At 42.1% G+C, this 18,959-nt stretch overlaps 1 protein-coding gene across 1 annotated transcript in view; it reads right to left on the bottom strand.

The window, feature by feature from the left end:
- LOC143923676 (uncharacterized) overlaps positions 1-18,959 on the bottom strand; it is a 74,079-nt gene that overhangs the window by 29,421 nt on the left and 25,699 nt on the right. Inside the window, exon 2 of the mRNA XM_077447491.1 lies at positions 2,983-3,085. Coding sequence (XP_077303617.1) covers positions 2,983-3,076 — 94 coding nt within the window. The 5' untranslated portion in view covers positions 3,077-3,085. The remainder of the gene's footprint in view (positions 1-2,982; positions 3,086-18,959) is intronic.

An 18,959-nucleotide genomic window follows, 5' to 3' on the forward strand; every position in this document is an offset into this window, starting at 1 on the left:
CGCCCCTTTCCGCAGAATCTACGCCCCTTTCCGAAGGTCCCCGCTGTCTGCTGGGAAACACACGGATCCCAGAGACAGCGGGGACCATCCTTATTGCGCAGCGCGACTCGCGCATGCGCAGTAGGGAACCGGGGAAATGAAGCTGAAAGGCTCCACTTCCTGATTCCCATACCCAAGATGGCGGCGGCAGCACCCGAGAGACGATCGAGAGATCGGCTTCGGGTGCCGACATCGCGGGCGCGCTGGGCGGGTAAGTGTCATTATTTTAAAAGTCAGCAGCTGCAGTATTTGTAGCTGCTGGCTAAAAAAAAAAAAAAAACGGCGGACTCCCGCTTTAAAGAAGACCGTCATTAAAATAGTCAGGGGCTGATTAGCAACCAGCAACTGTGGACACAATGATCACTTTGGTCAGAAGTATGTAATGTACAATAGTGTCAAAAGAAGTGCAGGAGTCTGTTAAGCTGGCCATACACAGTTACTTTTCATTCAGCCCTTCGGCTGAAAAAAAAAAATTAACTTGATCCAACCAAGTAATGTAGATAGAGGAACCTCCCTATTGGATCCCGACAGCAGCACTAGACCCTGTCAAGAAAATGCTAATCAGCAGCTGTAGCTCCCCCACATTCTACCTCCCAATACAACCCCCCCCCCCCCCCCCCCATTCCCCTTCCTAGCAAAGCCTGGGCTATTTATTCACAGATTTCTTAGAAAAAAAATATTTGCACATTTTTTACCTGCAAAAAAATGGGCATTTACATTTTTTTTCCCCAAAAGTTGAACTTAACCTTTAATAATCCTTCCCATATATACATAAACCTAAAAACAATTAACACTCAATTCTATATGTATTGTATATATTAGTAAATGACATATTCAGATATAGAAATATGTTTAGTTAATGACATGCATACAGATACTGAGATATATACATATGCTCAATTACATACACATGCACATAGCATATATATATATACACAATAAGAAACATGCATACACACACATATATATACACTCTCAGCATGGGCGTCCGCAGAACTTTTTTCAGGGGGGGGGGGCATCATTTTAGGGTCAACCATTCACCGTCCCTTTTCGACAATGTCATTATCACATTATCATGGTCAGAGACTACAGACGTAGTACAGTTCCTAGGGTAAGTAATGGATAATGACCAACAGGCCCTCTTACCAGACCCAGCGAAACTACAGCAGTGATCCCTCCGGCTGGACGATCGCTCACTCTGGGTTCCCTGGGGGGCGACTCTGGTCAGTAGTGTAGCATGTCTGTACCCTGGCAGTGGCTCAGTGTTTCTCTCGCTGGTGGTGCTGGGCAGTGTGGCTCTCCCTGGTGGCACTGGGCAGTGTGACTCTCCCTGGTGGCACTGGGAAGTGTGGCTCTCTCTCTAGCTTCTGCCCCAGCACACTCCTCATTCTTTGTCCTGTAGCGCTCTCTCCCTCAGCTTTTTTCCAGGCTGCAGTCTCTCAATCTCTCTCTTGATCGAGCTGTAGCCTCCTCCCTGTGGCAAATGTGGCTGACAATCTTTGGGACTACATGTCCCATGATGCTCTCCTCTCCTGGTTTCCTTTGTTTGGCCCTCAGTTATGGCCAATAGGGAAGGAACGGAGTGGGCAGGAAGCCCCGATAGCGACGCAACTGTGCTAAATTAAAGATCTGATCCCCAATTCCAGGGGGGGGGGCACTTGACCCCCCTTGCCCCTACCTGCGGACGCCCATGACTCTCAGATATATATACACTCAGATATATACATACACTTAGATATATATTGCACATATGCTCAATTATATACATATACACACACACTGAGATACATACATGCACTCAGATACACACAAACAGGCATAAATACATTAGACACAACATACTGTGGGATGAATACTTATATATGTAGTCTGTAATGGGCAGCCGACTTCTCTCCTCCCCTCTCTGTCCTGCTGTCCCCTCCTCACACTCCTGCAGCTCCTCCCTCTGCCCGCCCACACTCACAGCTCTCCCCACTAGATCAGTCTGTGAACAGTCCCGACAAGGCTCCAATAGCCGGTGCAAGCCCCACCATCCAAGTGGACATACGGTAGCACTTAGTAACAGGGCCCCTTGTGGTCTCACTTCGCTCACCACGCTTCGGGCAATTTTTTATTCTAACTCTATGTCCTCTTGGATGGTGGGGCTTGAACCTGGACTCAGTGCGCAGGCGCCGTTCATCTTCGGAGACTTTCGACGTCTCCTTGTCCTCCGTACTGCTCCGACAGGGGGGCAGTATTCCACACAACACCGGGACTAGAATCAGAGCATCGGGAAATGCGGCCAGGAGGTTCTGTATCCCTCCACAGAGAGAAACAAGTCCCTTGTAATTAGGGCTGTTTCCATCAAGAGAGTTACATATATGTAAAGATATGTGACATTCTGGTGCATGTTATGGATCCTAAATTCTGATTAAGCCATATGTCCAGGTGTCCAGGTGACAGTCAGTCAGAAACCAGGGCAAAGGATGTAAAAACCTAACAGTGAATCCCGGACAGGTGGCAACCCTAACTGCGGGGGAAGTTTCAGGATGGAGAGTAGGGGAAGGGCATAGTAAATATGTAATTTACTGGCCCCTTCCTTTTCTAAATGAACACAGCGAGCACACTCACTCATTGTGTTCATTCATAGTTGACTGTGTTTTCTATGCTTCAGTTTGTGAATGAACAGGAAACCGCTCAGCACAGAACATTCCCTATCCATTCACTGCCCAACTGAAGCTACAGAGAAAGACATGTGTGTTTGAGCTTTGGGGTTCACACCTCAATGCAGTAGGCTGCCCACACCTATAGCCCCAATAAACACACCGCTGTTTCTCAGTGGTCAGTGGACTACTAGACTGGTATCTGTGCCTAAAAAGGTTGCTCACCCCAGTGAGCATTATACCCGCTACTTCATTACTTACCCCCCCCCCCCCACAGACCCCTATAGACAAAACCTCATACCTGGGATCTTCCTTCTGCAGCCGATACACAGAGCGGTGATGAAAATGACCGGAAGGACTAAGGCCACAGCCCAAAGGGCACCTACAGAGTCCATGGCACGGGCCTGGAAAAGGAGGAATGAATAAGAACACTGGACGCCAATTACATTTTTAGCATTTCTTTCACATAATAATAGAGTTTTCTTTTGGTGGTATTTAATCACCGCTGGGTTTTTCATTTTTTGCGATATAAACAAAAAAAAATAGCGAAATAAAAAAACAAAATTTTCAGAGTTTCTGTTATAAAATGTTGCAAACAAAGAATCATTCTGCACAGATTTAGACCAAAATGTATTCTGCTTTTCTTTGGTTAAAAAATAACCTGAAGAAGTGTAATTTTTTTAGTCTGTAGGAAAGGAAAGTTATAGAATCCACAAACTATGGTACCGTATTTATCGGCATATAACACGCGCCCCAAGTTTAGGAGGGGATTTTAAGGGAAAAAAAAACTTTTAGGAGGGAAGTTTAAGGAAAAAAATAAATAAATTTAAATGGCCATCAATGCAGCTTTATCAGTGTCCATCGGAAGTCTTGTCAGTGTCATATGCAGCTTTGTCCATCGTTGTCCCCTTGTCAGCATCATTTTCCGCCTTCTCAGTTTTATATTCAGCTTTTATTTTTAAAAATGGCACCACCGAGATGTCCTGTGTATCTCGGTGGCGCTCGGTAGTTCTCGGCCACCTTCGGCCGTTCTCGTTGGCTTTCGGCCACCTTCGGCCCTTCTCGTCGGTTTTCGGCCGCTCTGGGCCCTTCTTGGCGGTTTTCAGCTTCCGAGCAGGGATGAAAGCCGCCGAGAAGGGCCGAAGGTGGGCGAAATCAGCTGAGAAGGGCCGAAGGTGGGCGAAAACAGCTGAGAAGGGCCGAAGGTGGCCGAAAGCCGCCGAGAAGGGCCGAAGGTGGGCGAAAACAGCTGAGAAGGGCCGAAGGTGGCCGAAAGCCGCCGAGAAGGGCCGAAGGTGGGCGAAAACAGCTGAGAAGGGCCGAAGGTGGCCGAAAGCCGCGGGAAGCCGCCGAGAAGGGCCGAAGGTGGCTTAAAGCTGCCCAGAGGCTCCAAAATAGTGGAGGATCAGCGTATAACACGCACCCATGATTTTCCCTTGATTTTAAGGGGGAAAAGTGCGTGGTATACGCTGATAAATACGGTATATATCGGTATATAGTATATATGAAAATTGATATATATGAAAATCCTGATGTACTGACTGTCTATCTCATTTCTTGAGGTCCTAAAATGCCAGGACAGTACAGATACCCTCCAAATTACCTCTTTTTGGAAAGTAGACAGTCCGAGGTATTTAGTAAGAGGCATGGCGGGTATTTTGAAATTATAATTTTATGTCACAATTCTTTGAAAAATTGAGAAATTAAATACATTTTTTATTAATTTTTTTTACAAACAGTCACCAGTGTAGTACGTCATCATATAACTCACTGACTGGTGACAGTATGTTAAAAAAATATATATTTTTTTACATTTAAAAAAACTAAAAAATGTACTTCTTTCTTTTTAACATTTCTTTAGTTTTTTTTTTTTTTACTAGTTTTTTTTTTTTTTAACAACCTGTCATCAGACAGTGAGTTATATGCTGATGCACTACACTGGTGACTGTATGTAAAACTCACTGACTGGTGAAAGTATGTTAAAGAAAATTATATTTTTTTATATTAAAAAAAAAAAAAATGTAACTTCTTTCTTTTTAACATTTCGTTTTTGTATGTAAAAAAATAAAATAAAAAATGAATCAGAGATTTTTAATTTTTTTTACACTATTATTGATTATAACAGTTATGAGCACTGCTATAAACAATAGTTTTAGCTGTCACAAATGGCTTTCATTCATGACAGCTTGCTTACTGTGGTGCTCTGTGATTGGCTACAGCTACTCACAGGGTGCTGTGATTGGCCCAGGTACCATGTGACAGTTGTGGGCCAATCGCAGCATCACAATAGTAAGCAAAACAGTCGCAAATGGAAGCCATTCATGACTGTTTTCTATACATTGTAATCATGTGATCGCTATGAGCAATCATAACAATCGCATGATGCCCTGACTGCTCACAGTGGCCTGGTACCGAGTTCCGTCATCCGAAGTGTCCCCCCAATGCGCATGTGCTCAGAGATTTACCAGTGCGTTGTTGAGCCTGTAGATGCCACAGTAAAAGTTCTAAAAACGCTTAGGATTTAATGCTACTTTAAGGTTACTTCCTGATTTTTAAAGCTGCAATGTGATTTAAATTGCCCCCGGGGGGGCGGTCACAAAAGCTCCATTCCCCCTTGCTGAACCGGTTCCTGTGCCAAATATTGGTCCCTTGTTTGCCTAATTATTTTTATTTTTCTCACAGGAAGAAAAAAAAATTAAATAAAACATTAAGGTGAAATTTCACAAAAGTCAAATATACAAAAAAAAAAAAAATACCGTATTTTTCCGTGTATAAGACGCTACTTTATCCTTAAATTGTTAGACTGAAATTCGAGCAGCGTCTTATACACGGTCAGTCAGCCTGTGAGAGAGCCGTGCGGGTGCGTAGATGGTCATAGCTTGTGAACGGCTTCCTCCAATCACGAGCCGTATGTTAGTGACGTCAGCTGGAGGTAGAGGCGGAGGTGGAGAGTGCACAGATACGATCCCGTTCGACGTGGAGACTGCGCAGATGCAGAGAGCGGAGCGTTTTGAGCCCAAGATGTCACAGAATAATAAAAGTAAGAGACTGTCTTATTCTGCAAAATTTTAACTCAGTGTAGTTAGCTATGCAAAAGAGCATGAGAATAGAGCTGCAGAGAGACAGTTGACTGTGTGACTCAGAAGACAGCAGTGATGCAAAAGAAGTTGAAGAAATTCTGTCTGGAACTAGTGATGAAGAAGAGAACATTGATGCAACAGAGGTTGAATAAAGTTATACGATGCATAATATACTGGTATGTAAACGTTAATTACTAAATAAAACTGTGTTCTGTTTTACCTGTTTAAAATATGGATTTCTTAATTCTGGGTTGCAAAAGTGGGGGGCGTCTTATACACGGAAAAATACGGTACAATGAACACTATGGGGTCTGTTAAAGCGGAGGTCCACCCTAAAGTGGACCTTCCGCTCATTGGAATCCTCCCCCCCTCCGGCGCCACAATTGGCACCTTTCAGGGGGGAGGGGGGTGCAGGTACCTGTACGGTACAGGTATCTGCACCCACTTCCGGCGTAGATTCTGCAGAAGGTACGCCCCTTTCCGCAGAATCTACGCCCCTTTCCGAAAGTCCCCCGCTGCCTGCTGGGAAACACACGGATCCCAGAGACAGCGGGGACCATCCTTATTGCGCAGCGCGACTCTCGCATGCGCAGTAGGGAACCAGGAAATGAAGCCGAAAGGCTCCACTTCCTGATTCCCATACCCAAGATGGCGGCAGCAGCACCCGAGAGACGATCGAGAGATCGGCTTCGGGTGCCGACATCGCGGGCGCGCTGGACAGGTAAGTGTCACTATTTTAAAAGTCAGCAGCTGCAGTATTTGTAGCTGCTGGCTTTTTAAAAAAAAAAAAACGCGGACTCCCGGCGGACTCCCGCTTTAAGAAGTATTATTGCAATCGTGCTGAAATTGCCCTGTAATTTTTCAATTCATTCCTATATCGCCAGCTTCATCTAGTGGCCAAAATGCAGCATATTTTCTCAACAAGGTATACCGCTTTTTTTGACCACTCTCCCAAAATACTCTGCACTGCTGGAGGACTCTGCTCCTTCTGCTATCTAATGCTCCTCTCCTGAAATACTCTGTACTGCTGGAGGACTCTGCTCCTTCTGCTATCTAATGCTCCTCTCCTGAAATATTCTGCACTGCTGGAGGACTCTGTTCCTTCTGCATTCTAACTCTCCTCTTCTGAAAAACTCTGCAATGCTGGAGGACACTGCTCTCTCTGCTATCTAACTCTCCTCTCCTGAAATACTCTGCACTGCTGGTGGACTCTGCACCTTCCGCTAACTCTCCTCTCCTGAACCACTCTGTTCTGCTAAAAGACTCCTCTACTTCCTCTATCTAACTCTCCTCTCTTGAAATACTCTGCCCTGCTGGAGGACTCTGCTCCTTCCTTTATCTAACTCTCCTCCCCTGAAATACTCTGTTCTTCTGGAAGACTCCTCTACTTCCTCAGTCTGACTGTCCTCTCCTGAAATACCCTGCACTGCTGGAGGACTCTGCTCCTTCCTCCATGTCTCTTTTCCTCCTCTTTATGTTCAGAGTGGTGGGTAAAAGTTCATGAGTCAATAATCACCCTACAGCTTCATTTTCACCCTACATTTACTGTGGCCACGGGGAAAACAATTTTTCCATAATTTGCGTTCCTATCCTGAACGCAATTCTTCTGGGTTCAGAAGAGGGAGTGTTTAAATGTGGAATCTCTGCGCTGGTCTAAATGACGAAACAGCTGCTACTTAAGACCAGGAAAAAGTCAAAAAATTATTTGCTGATATTTGGAGTTCCTTTAGATTGTTATGGATATAAAGATCTGGTATCAATATACTCAAGATTTCCAAGCCAGTTAACAAGCTGAACGCCCATGAAAGCAATCCAATTCTTTGGTCTTTGAATCACCTGAGTTCAAGTCTGGGTGGAAGCAGGACAACCAAGTGGATGATATCCAGACAGGGGAATATACTCCTACAGCGAGTTTGATCTCTGTAATAGGGATCCACCATTTCTGGTAAGAGGTCAACTTTTACCCTATGAGACATCATATCTTCATATCTTGCAATGCTCAGTGATTGAAAGCATAGGAGACACATGCAGGAGATTGCTTGAATGAGATTCCACATATGCTGCATCTACTCACATTTACATTGTTATGGATATAAAGATCTAGGGCTGCAACTAACGATTATTTTCATAATCGATTAGTTGGCCGATTATTGTTTCGATTAATCGATTAATCGGTTAATAACCTTAAAAAAAAAAAAAGTGGGTCAAGTTGACGTTCATTTTCAACCACAGTGATGGAAAAATTTAGAAATAGAAAACTTCTTAGTCAAAAGAAAATTTCAAAGGAAAAAGTGGGGGAAAACACTGCGCTATAACTGAATGTAAAACAAAAAAAGCAGCTGCCAACACTTAAAACAAACAAAGTTCCACAATCAAAAGGTAAAAAATAGTGTAGCGCTTCTGTAATAGTGAATGTGATCAACACATACACAAAAGATTCCAAATAAATGGTCACATGAGAAAGTCCATATACATAAAACAAAGTCCAATGGAATGGGTATGAACTTCCGTGATGTAACTGGTGCAAAGATGGTTAGGCCATTTCAAGGAAAGAGAGGGATCTTGCTAGACAGATATACCCATGTAAAACAGCTTGTCTGTAGACATTAGGGAAGTAGATAAATACTCTTACCAACTGTGTTGGACTCACACGGTCATATGACAGTTGAGTCTGTAAAGCTTGGGGTCCCAATCTAGGGCCAGGGGGTGGATCGATGAGGGTCCGTCAAACTGGTGAGAGAACTCCAACCAACTGTGTGCCAAGCGATGTGTTTCACGGATGGAACATCAGGATGGTTTCTTATCCAACTCGGACGTAGCACGATCAACACCGATACTCCGATCACCCCAAAATAGGGTGAAAGATGTTAGAGGTTTTTTAGGCCAAAAAAGAGAAAGGAAAAAGAGAGCTCCACATGGTGCGGGTCAGACGGTATAAAACGGCAAATTTATTTAAAAGTCAAAAAATTATATAAAATATTTTATGACTTAGTGATCACAAAAAGATTAGATAAAAATGAAAGTAAAAGCAATGTAGGGTGCCAACAGCTAGCCCGACGCGTTTCGACACATATGTCTTCGACAGGGGCATGTTGGAGCCCACCACATTGCTAGCAAATTTATGGAGTGTCTGAGACAGTTCCGCCTACAAAAGGGGCGGAGACTTCAGTCTGGGACAACCCCTTACAGGTAAAGTAAACAATCATGTCAAACCAAGGTAAACATATTCAAACATGATAAACAAATGTAGATATCAATCTGTCATCCATATATGGCAGTACCTTCTCATACAAGACTGAAGTTGGATTTGATAACAGAAAAAAATGAATCAAAAGATAGCGATAATAATAAACAAATCTCATGCATTGGTCGGAGCCTCCCCAAACTTGTAGGTCAAGGGGGGACCAGTGATAGAGTGGTACACGTGCGAAATTGAATCAAGCACATAAACATAGTTATCAAAACATGTAATATTGCCGCCATATATACTGTATTACAAATCCGTCACCTGGGAAAGTTTACTCACAATTGTATTGTATCAAGGTAGGTCTGTGCCTGTCAAGGTGGCAATGTCTGATGATGGTCTATCGTTGTGTGGGTTTAGATGGATCTTGATAACTTGCTGACAGTATACAGCTGAAAATTGTATGTGCGTTACCATAGCAACTGTTAATACGTGCTATCTATTTTGATAAGATTCCGGTCGCATGGCGGAATTACGTCCCGACGTATAGCACGAACGTAACGGCTCTACCAATCCCTGGTGTGCGCATTGCATCACCATGTAAGGGAGGTGTTAGAAGAGACGTACGTCCCTCTGACCACGAGGCTGAGGCGTGTACGTTTGAACGTCACATAATGTATCCCCCATGTAAAACCATGGAGGAGGGGCATGCAGGCTTCGCGCCGTTTTACCGCGTTGTGCACGTCTCGCACCACGAGGCGTGACGCGCGGCTTCTATTCAAGGCGATCGGAACTTACGACGCAATCGCGTCGCGTCGTGCGTCGTGACGTACGATGTCAACATTACACCCGGAACAAACAAAGCGTGTGACGCGACAACGTCACATCACGGTGCGCATCAAGCCACGTCGAAACCATGGCAACCCGTCCCCAATGCATGGGAACCGTCGTCATGGAGAAAGGGATGCCACAAAAAAGGGAAAGAAAAAACCCCAGACTCCACACTAAGGCTGACATACTAAGGATTAATGTTAAATCAGTAATGTCAAATGGAAAATAGAAAATGAGTAAAAAAGATGATCCAATCCTATGAAATCTAGTTCTGGACCTATAAAAAGAACAGAGCCTCGTGGGCACCAAGGGCACATAAGCCTCAAAATGGGCCGAATTTAAATTGGCCCAAGGGGAGGCATACATGACAAAGACGCAAGCTATACCCAGTGGTCAAATGGAAAAGTTATATTTGTTTATATGTTTCCCAGAGAAAGCTGCACTTGCCCTAAGTCATATGAGGCTCGGGGGAGAATGCAATGTTGTACATGGGCACACATATCTGTGGTGAGGCATGAGGCAGAAATTCAAAAACGTGTGAAAAGAACTATAAATTGAGCTGGAGACGTGAATGTGAGTGAGTCCCCTGTAGATTCAAAAAAGCAACACGAGATGTGCGTAACAAGTTCCAAGGACAGTGATTGTCACATGGTTGAAGATTGGCAAGATCAGTGAGGTAGTAATAAGAATAAAGAAGGTAGGGCAAATATTGTGTCTAAAAGAGAAAGAAAAATTCAATAAATAAATGGTGGAAGTGGAGACGTGGTGTTAATAACCTGTAACCAAATGTATTAAGCCTGATTAATGAAACTGTTAATGTCCCAATCTGTATTCATGCCATGGGGGGAGTAGCACCTCAATTCATAGATCCAAAAAGTCTCGAGGCGCGACACCCCCCGTGGGCAGGAATCTCCCCTCCAGCTTGGAACAAATTTGTCTATGATTTGGAAACGTGTGCCTGTAGGGTCTCTATTGTGTTTTTCGAGGTAGTGTCTCGGGACCGTATGTTGGTCACAGCCTTTTTTAATTTGACTAAGGTGTTCATTGACTCTGATTGAAAAATTGCGAATGGTGCGACCGACATATTGTTTGTTGCAAGGGCATGTGATCAGGTAAACAATATATTTGGTGGTGCAAGTAGTGAAGTGTTTCATAGAGTACCTGCGTGAGGTGGCTGTGGATACAAAGGAATCGCTCTTCCTCTTGCCCAACATATTATGTATACAGACATTGCATTTTCTGCAGGGAAAGTAACCTTTGCTCTGTGGAAAAAATTGAATGGCTCTGGGGATGTCTATTACATTGGGGGAGATATCACTTTGTATCGATCGGGCTCCTCTGTAGATAATTCCAGCTTTCTCAGGGATTGTTCCTCCTAGAATTTTGTCACTGCATAATACCTTCCAGTGCCTATTGATAAATAAATATAGAAAATTATCAATAGGCACTGGAAGGTATTATGCAGTGACAAAATTCTAGGAGGAACAATCCCTGAGAAAGCTGGAATTATCTACAGAGGAGCCCGATCGATACAAAGTGATATCTCCCCCAATGTAATAGACATCCCCAGAGCCATTCAATTTTTTCCACAGAGCAAAGGTTACTTTCCCTGCAGAAAATGCAATGTCTGTATACATAATATGTTGGGCAAGAGGAAGAGCGATTCCTTTGTATCCACAGCCACCTCACGCAGGTACTCTATGAAACACTTCACTACTTGCACCACCAGATATATTGTTTACCTGATCACATGCCCTTGCAACAAACAATATGTCGGTCGCACCATTCGCAATTTTTCAATCAGAGTCAATGAACACCTTAGTCAAATTAAAAAAGGCTGTGACCAACATACGGTCCCGAGACACTACCTCGAAAAACACAATAGAGACCCTACAGGCACACGTTTCCAAATCATAGACAAATTTGTTCCAAGCTGGAGGGGAGATTCCTGCCCACGGGGGGTGTCGCGCCTCGAGACTTTTTGGATCTATGAATTGAGGTGCTACTCCCCCCATGGCATGAATACAGATTGGGACATTAACAGTTTCATTAATCAGGCTTAATACATTTGGTTACAGGTTATTAACACCACGTCTCCACTTCCACCATTTATTTATTTAATTTTTCTTTCTCTTTTAGACACAATATTTGCCCTACCTTCTTTATTCTTATTACTACCTCACTGATCTTGCCAATCTTCAACCATGTGACAATCACTGTCCTTGGAACTTGTTACGCACATCTCGTGTTGCTTTTTTGAATCTACAGGGGACTCACTCACATTCACGTCTCCAGCTCAATTTATAGTTCTTTTCACACGTTTTTGAATTTCTGCCTCATGCCTCACCACAGATATGTGTGCCCATGTACAACATTGCATTCTCCCCCGAGCCTCATATGACTTAGGGCAAGTGCAGCTTTCTCTGGGAAACATATAAACAAATATAACTTTTCCATTTGACCACTGGGTATAGCTTGCGTCTTTGTCATGTATGCCTCCCCTTGGGCCAATTTAAATTCGGCCCATTTTGAGGCTTATGTGCCCTTGGTGCCCACGAGGCTCTGTTCTTTTTATAGGTCCAGAACTAGATTTCATAGGATTGGATCATCTTTTTTACTCATTTTCTATTTTCCATTTGACATTACTGATTTTAACATTAATCCTTAGTATGTCAGCCTTAGTGTGGAGTCTGGGGTTTTTTCTTTCCCTTTTTTGTGGCATCCCTTTCTCCATGACGACGGTTCCCATGCATTGGGGACGGGTTGCCATGGTTTCGACGTGGCTTGATGCGCACCGTGATGTGACGTTGTCGCGTCACACGCTTTGTTTGTTCCGGGTGTAATGTTGACATCGTACGTCACGACGCACGACGCGACGCGATTGCGTCGTAAGTTCCGATCGCCTTAAATAGAAGCCGCGCGTCACGCTTCGTGGTGCGAGACGTGCACAACGCGGTAAAACGGCGCAAAGCCTGCATGCCCCTCCTCCATGGTTTTACATGGGGGATACATTATGTGACGTTCAAACGTACACGCCTCAGCCTCGTGGTCAGAGGGACGTAAGTCTCTTCTAACACCTCCCTTACATGGTGATGCAATGCGCACACCAGGGATTGGTAGAGCCGTTACGTTCGTGCTATACGTCGGGACGTAATTCCGCCATGCGACCGGAATCTTATCAAAATAGATAGCACGTATTAACAGTTGCTATGGTAACGCACATACAATTTTCAGCTGTATACTGTCAGCAAGTTATCAAGATCCATCTAAACCCACACAACGATAGACCATCATCAGACATTGCCACCTTGACAGGCACAGACCTACCTTGATACAATACAATTGTGAGTAAACTTTCCCAGGTGACGGATTTGTAATACAGTATATATGGCGGCAATATTACATGTTTTGATAACTATGTTTATGTGCTTGATTCAATTTCGCACGTGTACCACTCTATCACTGGTCCCCCCTTGACCTACAAGTTTGGGGAGGCTCCGACCAATGCATGAGATTTGTTTATTATTATCGCTATCTTTTGATTCATTTTTTTCTGTTATCAAATCCAACTTCAGTCTTGTATGAGAAGGTACTGCCATATATGGATGACAGATTGATATCTACATTTGTTTATCATGTTTGAATATGTTTACCTTGGTTTGACATGATTGTTTACTTTACCTGTAAGGGGTTGTCCCAGACTGAAGTCTCCGCCCCTTTTGTAGGCGGAACTGTCTCAGACACTCCATAAATTTGCTAGCAATGTGGTGGGCTCCAACATGCCCCTGTCGAAGACATATGTGTCGAAACGCGTCGGGCTAGCTGTTGGCACCCTACATTGCTTTTACTTTCATTTTTATCTAATCTTTTTGTGATCACTAAGTCATAAAATATTTTATATAATTTTTTGACTTTTAAATAAATTTGCCGTTTTATACCGTCTGACCCGCACCATGTGGAGCTCTCTTTTTCCTTTCTCTTTTTTGGCCTAAAAAACCTCTAACATCTTTCACCCTATTTTGGGGTGATCGGAGTATCGGTGTTGATCGTGCTACGTCCGAGTTGGATAAGAAACCATCCTGATGTTCCATCCGTGAAACACATCGCTTGGCACACAGTTGGTTGGAGTTCTCTCACCAGTTTGACGGACCCTCATCGATCCACCCCCTGGCCCTAGATTGGGACCCCAAGCTTTACAGACTCAACTGTCATATGACCGTGTGAGTCCAACACAGTTGGTAAGAGTATTTATCTACTTCCCTAATGTCTACAGACAAGCTGTTTTACATGGGTATATCTGTCTAGCAAGATCCCTCTCTTTCCTTGAAATGGCCTAACCATCTTTGCACCAGTTACATCACGGAAGTTCATACCCATTCCATTGGACTTTGTTTTATGTATATGGACTTTCTCATGTGACCATTTATTTGGAATCTTTTGTGTATGTGTTGATCACATTCACTATTACAAAAGAAAATTTCAGACAGTGTATGTGGTTTTCGTTCAGATATTACATTAATTTTAAAAACAAGTGAAAATTTCAAACAAAATTCTTTCATTCATTGTCTGAATATTCTCATCCAAAAATTGATCTGTGACCAGCATAAGGCTCGGCACACACCTATGCAGTTTGCTTTTGATCTTTTTCTGCAGTGCCTTTTGCTGTGCTTTTTGATTTTTGCGCACGTGATTTTACTGCAATTTGCATTTTTGCATTTTTTTTGGGCAGATTAAAAAAACACAAATTGCTGCAAAAACGCATTACATGCTTTTCTGCAGCTTCTCCATTGAAGTATATTGAGCCAATAAAGCACCATTTTGTGTTAAAAGTCCCTGACCCTTTCAGATGTGAACGTGTCTCATAGGAAACCATGTAAATGAACTGTAGTGCATTTCTGCAAAAAGCACCAAAAAACACATAGACGTGAACCAGGTCTAACACGTTTAGTAACATATTGGGGTTAAAAAAACTAAAATTAGCCCTTTATAGTAGAAAAAGCGGATAATCACTACATAAAGTAATATTTACAGTAGCAATTAGTTGCTCTTTTTGTACTATAAAGGGCTCATTTTAGTTTTTTTAACCTATCATGTTACTGGCCGATTAATCGATTATGAAAATAGTAATCGATTAATTTCATAATCGATTAGTTGTCGATTAATCGATTAGTTGTTTCAGCCCTATAAAGATCTGGTATCAATATACTTGAGATTTCCAAGCCAGGTAATAAGCTGAACGCTCATGAAAGCAATCCAATTCCTTGGTCTTTGAATCATCTGAGTTCAAGTCTGTGAGTTGCGTGGAAGCAGGACAACCAAGTGGATGATATCCAGACAGGGGAATATACTCCTACAGTGAGTTTGATCTCTGTAATAGGGGTCCACCATTTCTGGTAAGATGCCAACTTTTACCCTATGAAACAACATATCTTCAAACGTGTGATTGTTTTCAAGCGGAACATATCAGACATCTTGCAATGCTCAGTGATTGAAAGCATAGGAGCCACATGCAGGAGATTGCTTGAATGAGATTCCACATATGCTGCATCTATTCACTATATGAACTTTTTGTGTTACAAATAAGAGTCACAAAAGGCACTTATTATTTATAACAAGTTCATTGAATGTTTATTTTGTACTTTTTTGAGCACTGTTTTTATATTGTGGTTTATGCATCATTCACTTTATTAATTGTCATTATATTGAAGCACATTTGCATTAAATATTATCGAATGCACAATGATCATTTTACAAATGATATATTGTCACATTTTATATGGTTTAACTCAGGAAATAGTGTTTCATATTTATTAATACTTTCAGAAGAGGGAGGTTGAAGCTCCCCTAGTTGCAGCAGCTTCTAAAATCTGGAAAAAGCCTATAGCCTTGTGCACCCGATCGGAATTTCTGACAACAAATGTTCTATGGGAGCTTGTTGTCGGAAATTGCAAGCGTGTGTAGGCTCTATCGGACATTTTTTGTCGGAATTTCCAAACAACAAAAATTTAAGAGTTGCTTCTCAAATTTTCCGACATCGAAATCCATTGTCGGAAATTCCGATCATGTGTACACAATTCCGACGCACAAAATTCCACGCATGCTCGTAATCAAGCAGAAGAGCCGCACTGGCTATTGAATTTAATTTTTCTTGGCTTGTCATATGTGTTGTACGTTTTCCGACAACACTTGTGTGACCGCGTGTATGCAAGACAAGTTTGAGCCAACATCTGTCGGAAATAAATCCAGGATTTTGTTGTCGGAATGTCCGATCGTGTGTACGTGCCATTAGTGTACATGGACACAAAGGCTTTTATGGAGTTGAGTTGAGGAGCTTTGGCAAAAAAAACGCCTAAAGCTCCTAAACTCAAGTTTAGAAGCTGCTTGTGTACATGAAACCCTAGCATTTTTAGAACAGACAGTAAACAGTTGAACTGAAGTGTGTTGAGCTCAACCACAGCAGGCTGTTGTTTCCTCCGAGGAGTCAATGACAAGTTCGCTTCATGCAGATAGGATCACACAGGAACATGAAGAGACACAACCTGCACCAGATATAGGTGTCTTCAAAGTCACCTCTGCGTCTCTGTAACTCAGGAATGCTCTACACAGGTGACTGCCAATCAAATTTGTGTGCCCCAATTCTCATTTTATCCCAGCAGCCCTTATTTTATCCCAGCAGCCCCTATTTTATCCCAGAAGTCCCTAGCTAAAAAAATGTCCCTGCCTATGCCCCTGGAAAGTAGATTGGCAGGTTGAAAAAACACACAAGTCCATCTAGTTCAACCAAAAAAAAATACAATCCCATATACACAATCCTATACCCACAGTTGATCCAGAGGAAGGCGAAAAACCCCAGCAAAGCATGGTCCAATTTTCTACAACAGGGGAAAAAATTCCTTCCTGATCCCCCAAGAGGCAATCGGATTTTCCCCGGATCAACTTTACCTATAAATGTCAGTACCCAGTTATATTATGTACATTTAGGAAATAATCCAGGCCTTTCTTCAAGCAATCTACTGAGCTGGCCAGAACCACCTCTGGTGGGAGTCTATTCCACAAGTAAGACCTGTACTTGTCACTATGTTGAGTTAGTCAGTAGGTATGTTAGTGGAGCCCTGGACCCCAAGTAGGAAGGGTAACACCTTTAGAGGTAGCCAGGGTGTCCTTGGTGAACTCCAGAGTGCTCAGAGAAATGTAGAAGGAATAAGTGTGCCACAAATAATTTGTAGGCCCTGGAAATCTTTATTTTGCACAAGTCACAAGAAAAAGCCAACATTTTTCGGGGGCTCAATGCTTCCCCTTCATCAGTGTTCTTCTGGAGGACTTTGCTCCTTCCTCTAACTAACTCTCCTCTCCTGACATATTCTTCTCTGGTGTGGGACGCAAATCCTTTTCATATATAACTCTCCTGTCCTGAAATTCTCTGCTTACTAGAGGAATCCTTCCTCTATCTTACTCTACTCTCTGCTACTCATGAATGTTCTACACGTAACATCATTCAAGTTTGAGTGCCCCAATCAACTCACAGCGGTCCCCTGCTAAAAATAACGTCTCTGACAATGCCCCCAGAAAGTAAGACCTGTATTGGTCATCATGTTGATTTTGGACAACGAGTGTGTTGGTGGAGCACTGTATGGACCCAGAGTAGGAAGGATGTGAGTTTTGGTGTCAGCTCTCTATCAGCCAGGGTATCCTTGGCGAATTGCAGAGTATTCAAAGAAATGTAGAGAGAATGAGAGCACTACAAACATTGTGTAGGTCCAGTAAATCTTTATTTTGTGCAACAAGTGGTCACAAAAAGAACCCAAAACATTTTGTGGGGTCAACACCCCCCCCCCCCCCCCTTTATCAGGGCTAAGAAATATAACATAGAATATAAAAAAATAAAAATAAATAGATAATGAAATAAATAACAAAACAATAAAACATAAAATAAAAATCTAATTGAGTATTTGGACAGTCTTGCAAGCATACATGTGTTATTATTATTTATGATCAATTATTATCTATTAAATATGGGATCATGATAAATATTCTCTATAGTATGTAATGCTGTTTGATAATCATGGTATGCATGCTATATAAAATGAAATCAAGTAAGTATATAAACACAGAGTAATGTTGTTATTGCCTTTACAAAGTATGATATAAAAAAAAAAAAAAAATATCTACTGAGATATGATAGGGTAAGAATAATGACATTTTATTTTACCATAAATAGAAGATGATCATGATCACTGAAAACGCTAAAAATAAATAAATAATTAAATAATAGTTATATAGTTGTATTATTTATTTATTTATTACAGGTACTTATATAGCACCATCCGTTTATTTGGGGCTTTACATTGTATATTCACATCAGTCCCTGCACACAAGGAGCTTACAATCTAAGGTCCCTAAACTCACAGTCATACATATACACACTATATATACATATATGTTGCATGTGTGTGTGTATATGTATATATATATATATATATATATATATATATATATATATATATATATATACATATATATATACATATATATATATATATATATATGTATATGTATGTATATATATATATATATATAATATAAATATTATATTTAATATATATGTGACATGGTTAATATACATGTATTTCTCACTATATATTTATCCTTTCTTGGAATCAGAGTATTATTACACAGACCTGAGATGTAGAAACATAGAAACGTGGGGCAGAAAAAAGACAGAGTAGTCCATCAAGTCTGCCTATTTTTTTTATTTTTTTTTGTAGACATTATAGTGCATGGCGACTCACAGTCTGTCCAGTGTAACAAAAAATCTGTAAGTAAAAAAAAAAAAAAATGCTATGACTCAGGGACTTTTGCCAGGAGAAACATGCAAAGTATTCCTCTTTCCCCCAGCAATGTTTTATTTTCTGTTTACACTCTGTGGTGCATGTGCTGTTGCCTGTACACTCTGGGCTCATTTCCGGCATCTGTAAGATGCCAGGAATTGGCCAGGTGCCAGAGAGGATGTAACACCTGTGCTTATGTGCAGGCGCTGCATCATCCGTGGTTGCCCAATGAGCCAACGAGCATTGGTGGGGGACCTTGGAGAATTGGCAGCGGAGATGGCACAACGCTGACCAGAGCCTGGACCCATCATCACCAGCTTGGACCAATGTAAGAATATACAGTACTGTAAGAAAT

Source organism: Lithobates pipiens, unplaced genomic scaffold, assembly GCF_037356315.1.
Source record: "Lithobates pipiens isolate NorthernLeopardFrog02 unplaced genomic scaffold, aLitPip1_a1.2 Scaffold_22, whole genome shotgun sequence".
Taxonomy (NCBI): Eukaryota; Metazoa; Chordata; class Amphibia; order Anura; family Ranidae; genus Lithobates; species Lithobates pipiens.